General features: G+C 42.1%; 1 protein-coding gene across 3 annotated transcripts in view; it reads right to left on the bottom strand.

The window, feature by feature from the left end:
- The window catches only part of CMTM8 (CKLF like MARVEL transmembrane domain containing 8), a 39,889-nt gene extending 33,637 nt beyond the window's left edge, over positions 1-6,252 (bottom strand). Inside the window, exon 1 of one of the 3 annotated variants that reach the window (XM_065666165.1) lies at positions 5,889-6,252. In XM_065666165.1, the coding sequence (XP_065522237.1) occupies positions 5,889-6,059 (171 nt within the window). In that variant the 5' untranslated portion in view covers positions 6,060-6,252. The remainder of the gene's footprint in view (positions 1-5,888) is intronic. The other 2 variants (XM_065666164.1, XM_065666163.1) reach the window with 2 other exon arrangements.
- Positions 6,253-20,981: the final 14,729 nt, after the last annotated feature.

Here is a 20,981-nt window from a genome sequence, read left to right as displayed (position 1 = left end):
ACAGCATCATGCAAAGCTCCTAAGAAGCTGTGCCTATTCCATTAGAAATAATGGGAGGGCTGCATGTTTCATCAACATACAGACTCAGGCTGCTTTAGCCAACCCTCCCCCCCCCCCCGAATCTTTAAAATTAGCTTTGTAAGTACAAAATTTTTGTAGGTACAAAAGAAAGAAAGAAATTGTTTTCTAGGGTTTGGGAGGCATGAAGGAAAAGGAATCCTATTCACTCTCCATCCAAGAGCAAAGCTTATGTTTAAGTATCTCTTTAAAGCATTCTTCTCCTGAAGAGATAATGACATTTCATACATATTCTACCTTAACCTTGAGTTATTGATAATGTTTTGCATCTTTGACCTTTTGTAAAATACTTGCATTCAGTCCAAGAGGCATTTTCACCCTCTTGCCATATCAGTCCTAATACTGTTTCTGTCTGTGCTTGGAGCTCATTCCAGACAGCACTTTACAAAGATTCTGTCTTCTTGTGTCCCCCAAACAGTTCTCTCTTCCCAAGGAAACATCCTGATCTTGTCCAGGAAACCAAAAACCTTTTAGGAAACAGAACTTTAAACAACTATATGAGAACTTTAAACAACTTCCTAGAGGAAGACAGAAATCATGTAGATGTGTGTATTTCCTACACTAACGGCAGCTAAACTAAGGGTTAGCACTGGAACAACAGAGCACCTAAAAAAAGGGAGAACTGAAACCTGACTTCAGTGAGAGTTTTGTCTCATCAGGAGCAAAGGAGAGAGCTTAGACTTTATATTGTATGGAGGTTTTGTTCATGCACAGGAAAATGAAGCTGCTGGATGAAGTAACTGACTAGTACAGGATACTTTATTTTCACTCAGTAATACAAAGTGTATTATTTTAAGACCATGCATATGTACATCTCCTCTAGGTAAAGCACTTAAGCAGCATGTCAGAAAGTGCCTCAAGTTTCATCAGCTTCATGCAAGCAGGGATGCTATGACTGGAGTAAAAATTGCATTAAAAAACAAGACAAGCAGAAAAAAAATCTCTACTATTCCTGATAGAAGAGAAAGTCTTGCTGTTACTCAGGTGAGGAAAAGGGCTTTATGAAACTCCTTCTGTGTGCCTCAGGGCTATTCCAACAACTGGGGATGCAGGAGGAGCATGGAATCCATGTACAAAACTCTGAACTGCAGTCAGAGAGGGCACAAGACTGAAAGAGAAAGCTAAATATAAGAAGAGCTTTAAAAAACAAAGTAAAACTTTTGTCGTTCGGCTTTTCCATAGTACATGGTCCCACTCTATTATTTCTGTTTTTCTTAACATTCATTATTTTTATTGATAACTTAATTCAAAATTTGAATATTTGTAGATTATTTTGGTGCATCTCAGAGGAAAAAAAAAGGGGGAAAGCCTACTGAATAAACATTTGGACATACCCAGTTGTTCTGGATTTGGTAACCTCAATATCTTAAATCTGACATACCTTTCAATATCTATTTAATATTCAGAGGCTCACCACGTTCATAGAAGAATAAACAAATTCAACAAGATTTCTTTTCTGAATTAACCCTTCAGAAATCTTACATTTGAGTAATAATGAAACAGTGATCAAAATTATTTTCCTTGTCCAGAAATGTAAATTTGAACCATAATTTTATGTGGTGCAAATAATGTAAAGACCCTCCATTCAGGCTTCTATTTCAAGTACATATCTTATTCTAAGCATTCCACTCAAAGAATAAAGACATGCAACTGTAATTACAATTTACTATAATTTATAAGATCTCACTTGCAGCAGTAGAATAACAACCTTCCAAACCTTTCCAAGCTATGGAGTATTTGCTTTGTTAAGGACACAAGCCTTAAAATTACAAGGGCAAGTTTTAAGAGACTGCATCTAGCAATACACCAGTGGGAAGCAACAATCTGAAGTAATCGGTGTCATCATGGTAGAAAGCAAATATTTTTATAACTACAACCATAGCAACCACAAAACTCTCTACCTCTCCAAAGTGATCCATAATGTTTGACTTGAGAAGCTGATTTAGAGGTCTGAGGAAGTATCACTAGCCATCATTTATCTTGGCCATAAAATACCCAGGAAGACAATATAGCCTTTCTGGGCCATCACTGTACAGAAAAGAAACACTCAAAAGAAGTCTTTGGAAATGGCTGTACTCTCTTCTTTTCAAACTACAAATCCTTTTGGGGGGTTGGGTGTTACACTATAGAAATTAGTATCAACTATCTTCTATAGGACATATTTTTACTGAAGTGTCAACCCAGGTGATGGACATCCAAATTGAAGACTTTATGTAACACTGCTTATGTCTTTATACTAGTTTTCACGAACAGATCTCAGTGTGCCTTACAAAGATTTGTATCCAGATTCCATGAATAGATAAGGCACTCAGAGAAGTTAGATGCAGATAAATTCATTGTCAGTAGTCACTGGCCAGCTAAGGCCAGTGAATCCAATTCCCCAGAGCCAGAATTCCCTGCCCTGTTCAGCAAGCATCATTACTTCAGTAATAAGTATTTTCGATAAGCCAGTTCCCAAATGGCCCTCTCAGAAACCCAGTGGCATTTTCTGTTTTCCTCTTTGCACTGAAATAAACTAACCCCAGTTCTCCAGTGAGCATCAGGAAAACTTGTACGCTCTAGTCACAGAGGCAGATGTAGAAGGCAATCTGTCAGCACCAGCTAATTTAGCCTACACTTCAGGCTGTGTTCCTGGTTCATTCATACTAGATGTGTGCAATGCAAGGCCAAATGCACTACAAAATTAAACTGAACCATTTTTGGGTACATGACTCTATTACTGCTCAATATGCAGTCAATCTCATCCTAGATTTATGCCGGCTTAAAGCAGCTATATAAAGAAGAGTTAATACCTGATCCACCATAAAACCTGTCTTTATAAAGGTAACTCATTTTGAACAAATTAGAAACAGCAGACTGAGTTAATGGTGGACCAGTCTTCTGCAGAACTGCAAAGAATCTCTTAGAAGCAGATAAGCTGAATTTACTATGTCATTAAACCCAGCACACGTGGAAATCCATGCGGCAGTTAATTCATTTTCACAGCACCCAAACTAGGTGAGTAAGAGCAAAACCTGATCTAGATCCTTCATTTAAGGGGCTGTAAGATTTAATAACGTGCTTTTCCATTCTCTTTGGTTGAAGAATAACACAGATTTGCCCTTTGCCTATACAGAGAAGAGAGCTCCAGTTTCAGAGCCAGGGGTGACAGATTGTGCTCTTCTTGCTCATACATGTCATTGACTGACAGCAGCAATAACCAAATATTTATGCAGCCCCACAGTGCAAACTCTCAGAACATTTAGCACTGTTGTTTAACACCCCTAGCTTAGCTTTAACATAGTATCTTAATGAAGGGGGGGGTGGGGGCAGCGTCTGGCAAAAGAGCGGCTACAGCAGTAACAGATATTACTAAACCCAGCCCTCTTCCCTGTCCATCTTGTGGGTGTCCCCAGAGCAGGGGCAGCAGAAGCAAACTTACGCTCTTACCACAAAATGATCTGTTGGGATCCAAACTCATGAGGCTGAAATTCGGACACACACATGAGTCTGTCCTATTTGCAGGTTTGCAGATCCTTAGCAGAAAGATCATGCTCTGAGCTGGGGGATCAGTACTGAGGGTCAGACATAACTCAAAGAGCCAATCTGTGCAGGCAGGCCTCAACCTTTATATATATAGGATGATCAGAACAGTCAGGAACTGACTGATTTAGAGTACAAAAATCCATTACAGCTGAATAGGCACAGCCAATTTTGAAACAGAGATCCTGTGTAAAGCTAGTAATGCTCTCTCCCTCAAAGCCCATTTTCTCCCAGAATAAAAAGATTGTACACAACTGGTGGAAGAGGCTTGACCAAAACCCAGTACCAAACATCTACATGCACACACACATACATAGAAACTCACTTACTGGATTTTAATAACAGGTTTTATTTCAGTTAATTCCACATCAAGATATTCACTAATACATTTTTCTTTCCCTTTAATTTCACAGAACAGCTGTTCTACCTGCTTTAAAAAAATAAGTGAATAACCAGAAGTATTTCCTCAAAGGCAGTATCTAGCAATACTCTGCTTCTGTAGGGCCTGCCTTATTGCTTTCAACTTAGAATTAAAACCATCCTCAATTCTCTCAAATACATAATCAAAACCCAGCATAAGTTCATCTACATTAGAGCTCCTTGGAGCTGGCCAGAAACTACACATCTTCACACTGTTGATCAATAAAAGTACATATGTGGAAGCCTGTAATGAAGACACAACTCTACACTAGCCTGCGAAGTTAGGTAGTGCTGAAGTTCTTTCTGAAGCTGGTAAACATGTTCTCAAGTGCTTACAAAACTTAAACCAAAGCTGGCTCTAAATGTCAATATTAATAAACTCAACATCAGTGGACTCAAACCTTTCAAAAATGGTAGCTGAAGAATAGTTTTATAATTATTCCAGGAGTCAGGAATGGCTGACAGAAAGTCCCCCCAAACCCCATCATCACTCTGTTTAGAAAGGTAAACTATACATATCACCACCTGTCAACACAAAACCAAAAGCACACTTCCAACAAAGAGTAAGCAAGAGCGTGTCTATGCCCTATAGCCATGTAGCTCAATGTAGTTGCAGCTGATGGAATATTAGCAGGTTGGCTGAATATACCACATTCCTGGGAAAAGCCCTGAGCACCTCTAGTTCATAAATGAAGACTTTTTTACTCTCAGATCTACCACAACCCTTACAGTGCCTAATCTGAAACCAGCCCACAATAACCTACCTGCTAAATATCGCCAGAATTCTCAACCATGCTGGCATACCAGGTACCTTGTAGCAGGCTCTGACTTCACACTCTCACCACTACTGTCCTGCACAGTGGCTGGCATCCCAATGTGCATCCTCCTTCTCATGGCACTGTTCCTGCCTTCGGTCCTACACCGTACTTCAGCCTGAAGCTTCATATGGTTATTTTAACTTTGAAGTCAGCAAAACCAACAGTCATTCCGCTGCTCTGGTGAAGCACAATGTTTTCAAGCCTTGAAAATGAATCTGGTCAGATAAGTTAATCTTTCCAACATCATCAAAGCAAAATCACACTGGAAACTCAAAAAATTCGTGGGGGCAACCAGCCCTCTAAGTTCCTTAACTACTAATCGTGTAGATAAGCAGACTTGAAAGAAACACTGGCTTTCAGTGGAGATGCTGAGTATCTACTGCTTAACATGACAAGAGTAGGTGGGCTTTAAGTAGAAGTAGGACCCTTCTGCAACGAGGGTTGTGTTGTTAGTGCGAACAGTACTAAAGCAAGGGACTAAACTCCAGACGGCCTGGCCCTCTGTACATTCATTTGCACATTATAAAGTACCTCCAAAAGTAACACTACCAAAAGGTGTTAGTTCATATTCCGCTCTGCACAGGTATATCTAATCACCAAGGGCATAAGGAAATGTTTTTTACTGACCCACAAAATGAAGGTAAGTTACCTAATTCACTTTTAAGTAACGGTTATCTGTGCGCTATAAAGCACAAAGGGTATAAAACCTATCTAGGCAAAGAAAAGCCTCCAAAAACCAGTTCCTGGTCTTCCAAAACTTATTTTTCCACTATGAGAGGTGATGATACTGCAAGCACTGATGTAGGGCGCTGTGTTACTTGTGCATGTGTCAATAGTTTTGGGGCGAGAGCGCTGTGTGTATCCCCCCTTCCCCATAAAGCCGCCCTTGTTTCCTCACCATCCCTTCCCTTCGGACCCACAGAAGCCGCAGCAGGTGATGAACCGAGGGGAAGCACCCCAACCTCCAACCCACAGCGGGGACCCCAAAACCCCTCTGCGCACCCCCCGCCCCGGCTCCTCCGCCGCCGCCGGCCGCCCGGGGCCACTCACGATCTCGGTCACCATGAAAAGCCCGGGAAGCGTCCGCAGGAACTCCCTGTCGTAGGCGAGGGTGCTGGAGCTGGCCGACAGGTTGGCGGTGAAGGAGCTGCTAGTGGTGGTGACCGTGTGGGACCGAGGGCGCGGCGCCTGCTCCTGAGCCTGCGACACCGGCGGCTCCATGCTAAGCGCCGCGGGGCGCCCCCGGCCAGCGCCGAGCCCGGCGGCGGGGCGGAGGCAAGGCCGGCTGCCTCCTCACGGGCGGCGGGGAAAGGGCCCGCCGCGCCCCCACGTCGTGCGGCCGCCGCGCCGCAAGCAGCCCCTCGGCCCGGCCCGGCGGGCACTGTGCTCATCGGCCGAGCCCGGGCAGAGGGGCGGGCCTGGCGGGAGGCCACCCGCCCGAGAGCCAGCCCAGCGCGGCCGGAGCTGCCCCTCGGCGGGAGCGGGGCGGACCCCTCATGCGCTGGGGAGCGGCCGGCGAGGCCGGTGTGGGGGATGTTGGACCGGGATTGCCTAGCGCCGGGGAACGGCCGTCTGAGGGAGCCGCCATCCCCTCACCTCCCGGCGTCTGTACGCACGGAGGCCTTGGGACCAGTGCGGGTGAGGAGCCAAACTGAGCCAGACCTCCTCTGGAAAAACACCCAAGGGAACCCGTGCCTCAGGGGTGAGCATGGTTTGGGGTCCAGGCACAGCTGCCTGCCATCATTGCCTATCTAGACTGTCGCCCACGCTGTGGGTTGTTGTCCCCATTGGCTGCCATTGCGCCTCAGTGGCAAGGTGTTGGAAGAAGAACCAGCATAAAGTGCAGCAGGAAGGGAGCAAGAGGCTTAGGAGGTACCACAGCCTCCTGAGAGCTGGAAATGAGGATGCCGAACAACCAGGGGTCTCCCTGATGAAAAAGACTTTTTATATAAGCCATGAATGTCACTGGAAATGGAAAGTATGAGGTCATTATTGGCCTACCACTTGACAGCTTCAAGCAGTTCCCTCACCTATATTTTCTAGTACTTTTCCAGTCTAAAGTGTCACGTTTAAAAAAAAAATAAAAAATTTCCAGGTCATTTAAAAGCTACTAAAGTGATCTTCCATTCCACAGAAAGTACGGTGCTTCAACAGCAAGCGGTAAGTTTTTTTTCAGCGTGTAGGAATTCTCATTGGCAAAGTATTTGCATGTGTCAGCTCAGTGAAAATGAAGTGTTTTCCATATGCCCGGTGGCTATTGTCCTGGAATTGTTTACTGCTGCTCTCCCGCTGGCTAACAAAGGATGAATTTTGCAGTACTACCTTTCAGCAACAGATTGAAACAGCTGTGAAGGGAGGAGGAGGATGGCAGAGTGTGAATTACCAAAAGGAACTGGTTCTTGTGTGTGATTGTGCCCCTGCTCACAGTGTGTGTCACAGCACAGGCTCCCTGGTCTTCTTGGAATGTATGTCTTGGCTCAGGCTCTGTGGAGCCTCATTGTACTCATAGGCACTGGTGACATTTTTAGAGAAGATGGTATAAGAAATGTGTCAGAGTTTTGCAAACATGAACTGCAATGCAGGTCATCAGAACAAGATGCCAGCCGCTCTGCGTGATGTGATACGCAGATCATATAAGATTTTCTTTATGAGAAAAAAAAAAAGACCATTAGCAAACCACACACTCAAACCATTTAACACAATATCTCAATCATGAATGAGGAATTTTACACTTCCTAGCAAAATCTTAATTTTTTGTCAAGCTACCAGCATTTCTGCACTGCTCGTGTGCTTGTTTTATCCCTTTCTCTTGTATAAGAGCTGAGATTTTAAAGGAACAGAACACAGCTGTGCACCAGTCTGTTTAGAGACCTGCTTCAACTGACTGTAAATGAAAAGTGTTTTATCTGATTGTTCAGCATTGCCAAGCTTCCTTCCAAAGGCAGAGAGCCCCTGGTGCTGTTTGTGAGGATCCATTATAACAGCATGGATTTTCTTCTCTGAAAGACTCCTGTCTCCAGTTTCCCACTTATAAGATCAGTAAGTAAAACTGAGTAAATCTGGGGTTAAAATTCATGCCAGTAGCAAAACTAACACCAATTTCAAAACATCTTGAGTCATTCGCATCACTTTCCTTTGGAGGGCTGATTTATTTTACACTAGATGTGTATTCTCACTGTATTTCCAGTACCTTATTCAGTGGCCTCAGTTTCAATGCATAATGCTAAAACTCTTTAACATTATGTAGTATTTATTTAGTTTTTAGTATTTGTTTTGCTCCCTGAACTTCTGAGGTCAGTGTTGTTTCAACCGCCATCAGAGCAATAAACTTCATTGCTTTTGATCTGCACACCTCTCTTTTGAGAACACCAGGTCCTGTGAGGAAAAAGTAAAACAAAAACACAGATAGGGAAACATTTGTTTTCTGTTTCAACTATATTAGACCTATTAACATAGCATAAGTTTTCAGTGTCTGTTACAGATGTTTAGTATCATGACTAATTCAACAAGAACTGGATGGCTACATTCTGGACAGCTTCTCTGAACACTGGGTGACTTCGACTTCCTTAGTTAGCACATTTTTCTCTGGCAAAGATATTTAAAGAATGAGTTTTCTCTAAAAACAAGGGGCAAACACTCCAGAAGCTTTTCAATGTCACTGGTATTCCTGAAAGCAAATTTGCTTTTTTAACTTGACAACATAACACTTTACATTCTTAATGCTAACTGTGAGGCTCTAATTTTCTGGTTTTGCACCCTTGCATTGAAGGCTGGGACTGGAAAGCCTGCAGGGGCCATCTGAGCTTAGCCAGATTTTTTTACATGTAGATAGTATCAGAAACAAAATAATTGAATGCTGCTACTTGAACAATCAACCTTTTATTACAGAACTACCAAGAGAGAAGGTGGCCCATTTTCTGTATTTGAAATTAACCTTTCAAGGGAAGGATTGGGGAGGCTTTTAAATACCAGTCAAGATTGTAACCTTTGTTTGTCAACTGCTATAATGAAGTAAACTGTGATTGGAAAAAAAGTGTGTAATTTGATGAAACTTTTAAATGTAAACATTCTAGTAAATGCAAAATAGCTGATACAAATATTATCAGGTTTCAAAGTAAAAAACCTCTTGATATCTAATGAACAGATTCTTCCATTTAAGCCAGGTTGCTTCTCAAATCCTAAATTATCAACATTTTTGAGATTTCTGCTCCCTGGAAATACCTTCTTAGCAGCAATGTGGCCAATTGGAAGTGCTAATTAAAGTAGACTCAGAGGCCCAAGGAGTGGACCTGACTGGAATTTCCTGAACTGGTTTTCTGCTTTTGAAATACAGCTTCCCTTTCCCCCCTCCCAAATCCCAGAATTTTCAAATGTCAAAGCTATTCCGACTTTGGTGTTTTTTTAGGTAAGTAAGCAAGTAAACATATAAAAGGAAAGGTCATTGAGATTTTTCACTTGTCATCAGCAGCTATCAACCACCAACAAAAGCACACTGTTTTTAAACCACCCAGGAGTGATTTAAGAAAGCACAGGGAACTGTACTTTGGAACCTAGGTCACACGTAAGGTTGGATTCATGTCAGATGTCCAGAACAAATATTCTCACCCTTGACATCCCACTGTGCTTATCTGAGAATGAGATATTTTTACTTTTAAACCAAGAAATGTTTGGAATATTTCCTAGCAGCTTTTTGGAATCAGCAAAACATGGGCTTTGAATTACAGCATATCTAAGTAAATAATTCATACCATATATTACTCTTTGGTGGCTTATGACCATATGGTCAAAGCTGATTTATGCTAAACCAAACCAGAAATACTTGATTTTTACTTTGGTAGTGACACATGCTATATATAGGCATGCCTAATGATCAGTCAAGGAAAATGACTTTTTGTATGAACTGGTATTTTGCAGAGTAAAGATGGTTTTCATGATTGAGATACTTGGATGTCCTAATGTTCCTGCAACAGAGAGAACAGATGAGATAGATACCCATGTTTTCAAAATGGCTATTCTGCAAACCTGTAGAGGATCTGTGTTTGTACGTGGGTTACTGAACATAGGCCTTGTTTGGTTTTGCAGCTTGGGCATCCCAAAATTAACAAATGTAAAATCAATACCAATTGAAACTGCAGTCCAAGTAATGACAGTGCATGGGATTTGATCATTAGATACATGAGTTACTACCCTACTGCTGGAAAACGCACAATTTAGCTGTTTATGTTCTGCACTCCTTTTCTCTCAAATATTTCTCTTTACATGAAGGTTACTTGAATTATATGGACAAAGCTTTTATTTTTCTAGTTTTGAAATCCATTCTCATGACACTAATAAACTATTTGGTGTTGGAGACTGTGCTAAGAAAAGAAACCACAAAGTATATAAGCTATGTATTTTCTGTGCATTAGACTTTCACCAGACATTTTATCTCTTCTGAGGGTCTAAAAATCCCTCCCAGCCCTAAAACACAGCCCTGCGTTAGACATTGTGCTGAGGAAATACTGTTTACTTCCTCCCTAGCCGGTCTGCACTTAGAACACTGTATGCTGTACATGTATGCTTAACGTCAGGGCAGAGAGCACATCTAGTCAAGAGTTTGTAATGAGAAGTGTGAAGCCTACGTACAAATCTCAGAATGGGGGTTGTGGTTTTCATATTTAGGGGTCAGGGGCCTCCAATCTGTAAGTACCTGCAAGAGAATGACCATATTGTATGTCACAGGCTGCTTTCAGCTGCCTTTCCGTGCAGTGAGCTGGCAAGCACAGCTCTGAGTGCAGCTGGTGGCCTGCCCTTCTCCCACCTTCAAGTTGCAAGTCACCTGAGTGCTCAGGAGTGTCCAGCGTCCTGCTGTGTGAGGAAGGTGCTTACTCTGCCTCTGAGCACATCAAGATGGGCTGTCCTTGCAGAACACACTCATAAATACTTTCATTGGGGTCACCAGTCCTCCATAGGCCTTTAAATATTACTATGATGCAAACACATACTAGTGATTGCAGTAGCTGAGAATATAACCATTTCCGCTGAAGACATGTATATTTGCTACTCCTTACGGATAGTGCTTGCCTAAGTGTTTATGTAAATCACAGCAGATAATGTTTATACAGCCCTGTGTGAAACAGCTGGAGGCAAAGATGACCTTCAGCAACTGTCAATGCTATATCTGGTTTTAGATAATTAACGAAAGAATGAACGATTCTACCATGGTTTTATCACAGCATCATCCATGTTTAGGCAGAGAGTTTACAGGCACCTCCTAACTTCTATAATCAGCTTGCTTGCAGGCTGTATTAACAGGCAGCTGTCTTGCTGTGCTGTGCTTGATAGAACACCCTGAAACATGCCTGTGTCCTGAAGTGTGCCTTATATTATGCTAAATTATTAGATGACTTGGGCATGCTGTGTGTATATACACAGAGAGAATTCATCCGGTAGCTGGCAGGCAAAAAACTAAGTAGATAACATGCTGAAAGCTGGACTTGGACAAATTCAGACTGGAAAGAAAGCGTCTTAGTTGTTTGGGGTTTTTTTAACCTATCTTTTTAATACAGCATAATTAGCTATTTGAATAATTTATTAAGCAAAGCAGTAGGCTCTCCCTCATTTTAAATCTATGATTCAAAGCTATGGATTTATTTAAAATACACTCTTTACCAAGCTTACAGTGACAAATTTTGTGGTCTGTATTATACAGCACATGACAAGAGATGACCCGAGTGCTTTGAAAACCCACAGAAATTAATTCCAATTAATTCCATAAAGCTAGAACCTTGTTCACAGTCTTGTCACCCAGCTGCACAATAGGCATGTGGTACCAGTGCCCAACACATCACCTCCTTGTCCTAAAGGATCTCAAGAATCTTAGTGGCTGGGCTGCGCCTGGTTGACAGTTGGGTAATGGAAGTGCTGTATGGGAAGAATCACTTTCATGCATGTGTGCTGCAAGGTTTAAAGGTGGAAAATCCTCATCCAGAGAAAGAAAAAAGGCTGGTGGGCTGATGTGCTCTGAGGTGCAGTAGAGGAAAACCTGGAGCCTGGCAGGGCACTGACCTAAGTCTGGAGACAACAACAGTGGAAGGAGAAGGTGAAGAAGTGCAGGCAGGTGTTTTACTGCTCTTCGCAATGGTTTGCACAGCCATTCTGTTAGTATGGATAAAGACATTTGACAGCTATCCATTAACAGAAGGAGAGCAAAATGTTAACAGAAACCCCATTATACCACGTAATGGTCTGAAACCTCCAAGTGGCTGAGCGGTATGGTATCAGTATGTTCAAATCAGCAGTTTATCTTTGCAAGTGCCAGAAGACTTCTGTGAACACAAGGAACAAAATGACCCTGGTGTTTGTATTCACGGAACAGTCTTAGCCCTGAAACAAAAAAAAAAAAAAACTCAGAAGCAGATCTCCCTAGCACGCAACATAGTCAAGCTCAACTCAAAGTAGGACACACAGGGGTGCAGGCACTTATAGTTTAGAATATACAGAACATTGCTCATGAATATGAATAATTATTGGATGCTTTCATAACATTAGTGTTGCAGATGTGCACAAAGCCAGCCTGCAAAGTTGCTGATACCTGTTGAGTCTTTTGTCAGTGCATGAAAAACTAGCTGTAGTGAGGCAAGGCACTTAGTTCCTTGTTCAGTTCTAGGTTCCTGGAAACAACTATTGCAAGAGAAATACAAGCCTGGAGAAAGAAGAGGTAAATAGGAGAGAGTGACTTCTCTGTTATGGCTGTATGTATTTATGGGGAACAGAGTGTGCTGTCTTTTGGCAGTCTAGCAAAATCTTCTGGGATCTTTAAATGACTCAGAAAGCCAAATTTTGTTAAAAAGTCTCAATTCACATAGTTTGCTTTGAAAATTGCAGGCTTTGGGCTATGTGGGATCAGTGAATGCTATCAGACTATAGAGCAGTCAGGGGGTGGATGATGGGCTGCCTTTGGAGGGACTGAGATTTCTCAGAACAAAGGCTTATCCCATTTATGACATGTCTTGAGAAAGCTTATCCTGTCAAGTCATTTATCACCCTACTAACTAGCTACTCAGCATGGATAATGCTTCTTTGCTAGATCAATGAGAGGAAAAAAGAATTTCAGAAGAAAGGAAGGTTTTCATTTGGGGATTTTAGGAGATTGGGAGAGGAGCTGATAGGTGTTAGGCTATCTAAGCTCTTTGAACCATGAGAAAAACATACCAAGAAGGATTTTAGTAAATGCTCATAGTGCAGCTAAAATACATCCGTTCTGCTGAGGGCAACCTCATTACCTTGGTATTTAAATTATGTGAATTGGCACAGCCCTGTGGCTAACAGTATTAGCTTTGAAGTAAGTAGAGGATGCTCTGAGATGGATGTGGCTCTAATTACTAATACTCAAGTGAATTATGTCCATCATATATTTGTCATAGAATGACAGAATGGTTTGGCTTGGAAGGACCTTAAACACCATCTGGTTCCAACCCCCTCTGCCACAGGCAGGGATACTTTCCACTAGAACAGGTTGGTCAAAGCCCCATCCAACCTGTGAATGTCTTGCTTAATGTTAACTATGAGACAATGCTGACGTGAAATTTGTTGGAACATAAATGTCCCCATAAGCCCCAAAATTAAAAAGCTTAATTTCCTGTGAACTTTAGGTCAGCTTACCTTAAAGATCAAGAAAGTTCAAGCTGCACTGGAAATGCTCACTGCAGTGGGGCTATTTGTAAGGCCAATACACTCCATGTAGCTTTTTTCTGAGAGGGTATTCTCAGCACGTTTTCTTTGCATTTACAAGAATTTGACATTTTTTGGTACTCTTTCTGTCCTGGGTTCAGCAGTGGCAGTCATTTTTCTCCTTCTTAGTAGCTGGTGCAGTGCTGTGTTATTGACTTTCAGCCTGGGAACAGCGCTGATTACACCGATGTTTTTAGTTGTTGCTAAGTAATGTTTAGTCTGACCAAGGACTTTCTGAGTCTCATGCTCTGCCAGGGAGAAAGGGAAGCTAGGAGGAAGCGGAGACAGGACACCTGACCCAAACTAACCAAAGAGGTATTCCATACCACAGCAGGTCATGCCCAGTACATAAACTGGGGGCAGTTACCTGGAAGAGTTAGATCACTGCTCTGGTCAGGCTGGGTATCAGTCAGCGGGTTACTTTGTCATGTTCAGCTGGAATTAATTGATAGGTTAAAAGACTATGAAGGAAGATGAGGACAGGTAGTGTGCTAGCTTAACCTTTGCCTCCTCAGCACATCAGAATGAGTTTATATGTCTAAATCTACATAATCCCTGCTTTGAAAAATAAACCATTATTTAACAGTATTTCATTAATATGACTGAAAATAACTTTTAGCAAGCATCAGCTGTAAGGTGAGTGATGGAGAGAGGCATAGTCTCTCCATTACCACTACACAGAGAAGCTGCCTTTTACCCTGTGTATGTGATAGTGAATCCGCTGACATAAGTCATGCCAAGAAAAGCCACCAGTACATTATAATCAGTCAACAATCCTGCCTAAAGCAGATGCAGTAAGCTGTGTTTGTACAGAAAATAAAAGATTTGCCAACCCAAATCACCACCAACCCCAAACACTCTGAACCCATATTGAAATGCAGGTGAAGATCAGCTAGTTCTTGAGATCTGCCTACTGGATTTCAATATATTTTTTCTAATCATTCAATGCTTTTGAAAGCAAAATAATCTTTCCAAAACTCTTAACTACACAAAGACTTGTGACTAGGTGAGCCCAAGAAAACTGCACTGAGATAAATCCTGTGTTAACACTAATACTTCAGAACTGAAAGCAGACTTGAAAATGAAGCATTTCCTTGTTCAAGTGTTGTCGTTGTGTGTGCATGCATTTCCTTTTCTAAAATGTGAATTTAAAGCACTGAGGCAGGTAGACAGCAAGCAGTCATGGGGAATGAAGCCATTGATTCCTCAGGACATTTTCAGCGCAGTTAGCAATCCAAGGAACATTCTTATAACGGCCCAGCTGAAGTGGTCTCATCCTGACTCAAGCATGCTGCCTTGAATAGTTTAGGCTCCCTGCTTATTTACCCTATAACTTGTACAACAATAAACCACATTGTCATTTTAGTGATGCATTCAAAAATGACTCATCCAAGGCCTGGTGACTTGGTGCAGAATTTCCAGTAATTATAACATAAGGAGTTTTAAATCAGTCTGACCTAACTCAATAGTTAACACAAAGTTAACCTGGAGCTGTACTGTTCAAATTTTCCCATACCACACCACTCCACTCTGTTTCCTGAAATCCCTCTGTCTGTCCAGTCTGTACCTAATTACTCTCCCAGCATTAGAAGAACAGAGATGTTGAAACCTCCCAATACCTGCTTAATGCTCGTTGGATGCTCCCCTGACTCAGCCCGCATGCTGACACAGAATCATTGAATCAGCCAGGCTGCAAAAGACCTTTAACATGATGGGTTTTATCTAAATGTGATCAGTTCACAGAAGTGCTTCTAGTGGCCCCATCATCACAATATCTGCTAATTCACAAATCCTGTAACCCAGTCCCTCACACTTAAGATTGATCACAGTAGCAGGAAGAAAAAGAATGATGCTGGCTTTGCTGTAAGGGAGAGCTTCTATACAACACACAAGTTCTCGAGTGGAACCAGCATTACCCATTTTAGATGGATAAAAGTGCACCAGCAGTGTCCCTGGAGTGTTCCTGCTCTATCCAACTTCAGCCTGTGGTAACAAAGCCATAGCTGCTGGCAACATTATGGTTATTTGGTTGTTAAGATCACATAAAATAATTAATAGCCAAGGTGATGGGTACCTTGCTATTACAAGGGCTCCCACTTCTAGCTCTGCACCTGCAATTGCAAGAAAGAAGGAAGAAAATTTCCCGAGAATTTCAGGAAGAATATTTTTCAGGAGCTTTGCTTTGAGGACTTATCGCTGACTGCTTACACCTAATCCTGCTTGCTTCAGCTTTGAGAAAAATCAGACTGATGAAGAGGTAGCCAATACTTCTGATTATGTCTCAGTTGTTAAATGCAGCATGTTGCCACTATTTTTGTTGCTAGCCTTTCTCATGACTACCAGTGCATTTTTCTGAACTCTCACAATCCTACAGCAAGGTGAGAAAAGTGCCAATTTCCTCTGTATAAGCTGTCTAGAGTGCATGAACAGAGTATTTTTCTCATCTCAAGAGCTTTCCATCTCATGCTTGGAGAGTGATGTATGAAAAGCAGAGGAAACTTCAATAGCAATTGCTTTATCTTGGTGCATTTTGGTGATACCAAGTATGCTTGTGAACTCTCTCTTCCACTTGAGCAACTGACAAGTTCTCTGAGGAGACGTTTCCCAGGTTTAGTTTTGAGGAGAACATTACTGCACTAAGCTGTTAGTGTGAAGCAGCGCCTGGTACAGAATGACAGGCCAAAAGGGACTCTCAACAGCTTTGTCTTCACTTCTAGCGTGTTTCACTGCTTGTTCTTACACTACCAGCTCTTGCACTGCTTAACTGACTTGGTCTCCACTCTGTATTTCCCAACAAGTGCAAGAATTCAAATTGTTTCCTCTTTTCTGCATGCATAGTGTTTACAATTTATTAGGTACACTAAACATAGGTGTAGTGTATGGCTATACTCCGTGTTTATACTCACAGGTTATAAACTACAGCTCTAGAGTCGGAATACATTTAAATCAAGTTAAGCAGCTTTTGTTACAAAGTTTAAGCACTCTGGCTGCATGAAGAAGATCACAGCTAGCTCCCAAGATTATGGTCTGATTAAATAGTCTGGAGATTTAACACTCCCCAAGCAACTGCACCAGGGAATGCCACTACAAAAAAACTTGAGCTTCTGCTGGTTTAATGCTGCTGAATATGTGAATAGAGATAAAAATGGCAGATGGAGTAAATCCAACAGTATGAAAGTTTGGAAGATGTTGTTCTCACACTTAACCTTTCTGCTGGGCAGCAGACATAAGACAAGGCTAAATACACGTGACAGCATGCTGATGATTTTTGTGCTATGCTGGCTAAAGCTCTGGAAGTAAGGAAAGTTTATGTATCTATATATTATATAGATATATAGTTCTATATAGATACCAATAGATATCTATACTTACATAGATATAGATACATACTTCTTACAGTACCCTACAGCCTGAAAAAAATGCAGATGAAGAAAACCAGAAGGCTTGGAAAACCAAGCAAGGGAAGACTGGCATGACCAAGTGCTACTGCAGTTACCTCCTAACTTGGAGCTTGGAAAGACCAATGGTGATGAAGTCTACATGAAAAAAAAAACAACACAACACACAAAAGCAAACCAGAAAAACAAAGCATCTCTGTCACATTCAAGTGCAATGCACTTTCTGCACAGTAAGTGGAAATTACAAAAATCTCTAAACTGGGTTTAAATACAGCACTAAAACACTTTTACGAAACTTGGGCTTTAATCCAAAGCACCAACACAGCCAAGGCTGGCTCTGTTCAGCTATCACAATACAGAACAGCTTGCTTTTATCTCACTTTACTAGAATGCTTTCAAGTGAGTATTTAGAGCCTTCAAAGTCATGTATATACATGTTGGCTTATCTCTTGATGCAACAATATAGGAAGTAGGTACCACAAAAAAGATAATAGGGTATTAAGAAAAAAAAAAAGCTTACAGTTACTGAGAAGCTGTGGTGCAAGTACTTGTGTTTGAGGTTTGCATTTTAAATAGTAGCTAATCTTCATAAATGTCTCTATATTGCTATGTAGCTTGGGAACCCAGCAAGTGCTTGCTTGTGATCTGCCTTGTCTTTCAGTTGTCCTCAGCCTTCAGAAAGCAAGAAAGCAAACTAAAAATCCCTATGGCTGTACTTTCTGAGCCCACCACATGCTTGCACTCAGTAATCATCCAGCTGAAAGACGCTAAATACTCAAACCACAAACTATTCAGAAGGAATCTTCCCCACTGAGAGCTGAAGTGTGTTTCTATGACAAGGATGTGATCCGGTAATTTGCAATTTTTAAAATGGGGTTTATAATGAACCCTGAGTTGGAGAAAGAAAGGGCAAACAAGTTCAATTTATGTCATTATTATATTCACCTGACCATGGAATAGGCCCTATTTCTTACAAATGTGGCCTTTTAGAGCTGCAATGACTGGTAGCATAGATGTCATACTGTTCCCCTAAAACAGCAGCGATGTTTTCAGTTAACCCAGGCTCACTTCCTGCCATCCCAGACACCACAGCATGATCTGGAAGAGATCTATGCATCAGCTTCACAGCCAGCCAGCTATAAATGGAGGGATGGACCCAGCTAGCGCAAAGGCAGCTGAACATAGGTCCTCTTGGTGGCCTCCCTAAGAGTCTGTGCAAAATTCCCAGCCCCTTGTAGGGCTTACTTGTGCACACAGATGTTCAGTAAAAGGTAAAGAGGGGCTTACTTGTATGGGCGAGCATATGTGTGTGTATGTGCATACACTCACCTTTTGATACGAAGAACTCTTCTTAAGGTTCATTACAAAATAGCACATACAGGTGCAGCTACATAAAGACAAGAGGGAAGCTGGAATAGATACGAAGAAAAGCTGTGGGGTGAAAGACACCGAATGGCTCGCACCCAGCTGAGGAGATGAAAGATGAAGTGTAGTGACAATGAGCAGCACTAACTTCACAGGAGTCCACTGTGGATTGTACTGAGGACACTTTGGCAGTTCCCCCCCAACCCTCCCCTTAAACAATCAAGACTGCTCATAGGTCAGAGCTGTGCTTTATTTATTATTCACTATTCCTTCAGCATGAGTTACAAGAAGAACACACATTTAAAAGCAGTAATTGATGGTGTTCCTAGTAACTTACTGAAATAATCAACATACAGTTCCCAATGCTCTCTACAAATACCCTTCACAATATCTCTCTAAAATAGATATTGCAGGCAATAGGTAAATTCAATTTGGGATGGGGAACTCTGACAGATACCGTTCTGTTGGGCATCACCCTGGTGTTCTCTTAAAATCCAGTTGTGCAACTGCTTTCAATAAGAGCAGGACTAGACTGATAGATCAGGAGTATCTGGAGGTGCCTACCCAAAGCATATTGGCAGGAATCTGAAATCAAGTTAGAACAGACTGAGAACTAGATTTCATTTGACTTGAATACCAAACACCTCTCCTTTGCATATGCTGGTATAGAAGGCAGATACTCTTCTTACCCATTATTCAAACCAGAAGTGTTACCTTTAGTGCTCAGATTTCTGTCAGCTCATAGCAAATCACAGGAGGAAACTCTGTGTGGCCAGGAGGCAGGCAGAAAAGAAATAGTTTTACACTTTCTAATAATATTAAGTGTGATGTGTTCTGGGACACCACTATTTCAGCATTAACCAGCCCCTGTGATATCTGTGTACTTCATTCATATGACTCCAGCCTTACAATGAAGTTCAGGGTGGGAGCATCATGAAGAAGCATCAGAGCAGGCCACTGGAATAACTTCTTGCCTGTCATGTTTGCTGTATCTCAGGGTCAGCCTGGGTGTTATTTACAGTCAGACGATCAGAGACACCCAGCCTGTAAGCACTGATTTGGTGAGAAAGGATCACCCCTTCAGAAGGTAACGCCCATGTGAAAGAAACTCACCATCCTCATTCTCGTGTGATGGTTTTTGCTTTCCTGCTGACTCAGGCTTACTAGAATGGTATGATGGTATGTTTTAGATACCTACATATTTATTTTACTAGTTGATTTCATACATCCTTAAAATAAAAACAATTTTGAGCTGAAAGGTACAAGGAGAAATGACCTGATGGCTGAAACTCTGTCTTAAAATTAGGAATATAATACATCCAGTCACAGGTTTGCTGTGCAACTGCCTTTACCTGTGTCAGTATCCCTACGTGCAAATGGAGGAATTAAGACATTGCCCTCATTTTATGAAATGCTTTGAGGTAGACAGTGCATTATTCTGTTCACCAAAACACCCCACACTTCTTTTACAGTATGGTGCCCCATGACTATGTAGTGGATCCTCCTTGCCCTGGTAAAACACTTGACACCTCCAAGCCCTTTTGCTGTGACAACACTGACACAATGTGCTCCCGTTATTTTCCAGGCTCTACCAACTTCATGCAACAGAAATAAGCATTTCTGGATGCACACTACAGGAATCTGAGTGATGCTGAAAGATCTCACAGACCATACTGTCCCAGAGCTGAGGTAGTGGTGGTGTTTAAGACAGACAAAAAAAAGGCAGGGCCTTGGGCAAAGATAGTAAGTTGTTGAGTGTTTTATAGCAAGCTCTTTTCCTCACATCCAGTGGATCTACAACACATGCATATGGTGCTGAACTAAAACCATCTCCAAATACAAGGAACACAGTGAAAGCCAGGGGCAGTCGTACAGGAACCTAAGGAAATTCTGAAAAGGAACTGCGGAGCACGCAGAATTGGTCACTTACCCACCAGTGCCCTCCAGTGGCTCACACAGCAGCTCAAAGTACTGAAGCCAAGAACCCATTCCAGAGCTCAAAGACCCCATCGTTTCACTAATGGACAGAAATGAAAATGCTAACACCTAGATGTCAAATACCTCTTTTTAAAATCCAAGTTCTTGCATGGCAATCTGCCCTGGGTTCAGCAGTCGCAGTTATTTTTCTCCTTCTTAGTAGCTGGTGCTGTTTTTGATTTTTGGCCCAGGAACAGTGCTGATAATGCCGATGTTTTTAGTTGCTGCTCAAATGTTTGGTCTGGCCAAAGACTTTCTAAGCCTCATGCTCTGCCAGGGAGGAGGGGAGGCCAGGAGGAATCAGAGACAGGACACCTGACCCAAGCTAGCCAAAGAGGTATTCCATACCACAGCACGTCATGCCCAGGAGGTAACGAAGAGTTACCTGGAAGGGCTGGGGCACTGCAGGGTTGGACGAGGTATCGGTCGGTGCTCCGTTGGATGGGGTGGGGGAGTTATCGGTTGGATGGTGTTGAGGTGTTGTATTTCCCCTTGTTATTTCCTTTATCATTATTATTATTGGTGGTAGCAGCAGTGATTTGTGTTATACCTTAGTTACTAAACTGTTCTTATCTCAGCCCGTGGGAGTTGCATTCTTTTCGACTCTCCCCTCTGTCCCTCCAGGAGCAGGGGGAGGGCAAGAAGGAGGGGGGGAGTGAGTGAACGAGCTTTGTGGTTGGGTTTAAACCAC

The sequence above is a fragment of the Lathamus discolor genome, chromosome 2, assembly GCF_037157495.1.
Source record: "Lathamus discolor isolate bLatDis1 chromosome 2, bLatDis1.hap1, whole genome shotgun sequence".
In the NCBI taxonomy this organism is placed as follows: Eukaryota; Metazoa; Chordata; class Aves; order Psittaciformes; family Psittacidae; genus Lathamus; species Lathamus discolor.
The sequence above is the reverse complement of the archived record's forward strand: the minus strand, read 5'-3'. Positions and strand labels throughout refer to the sequence as shown.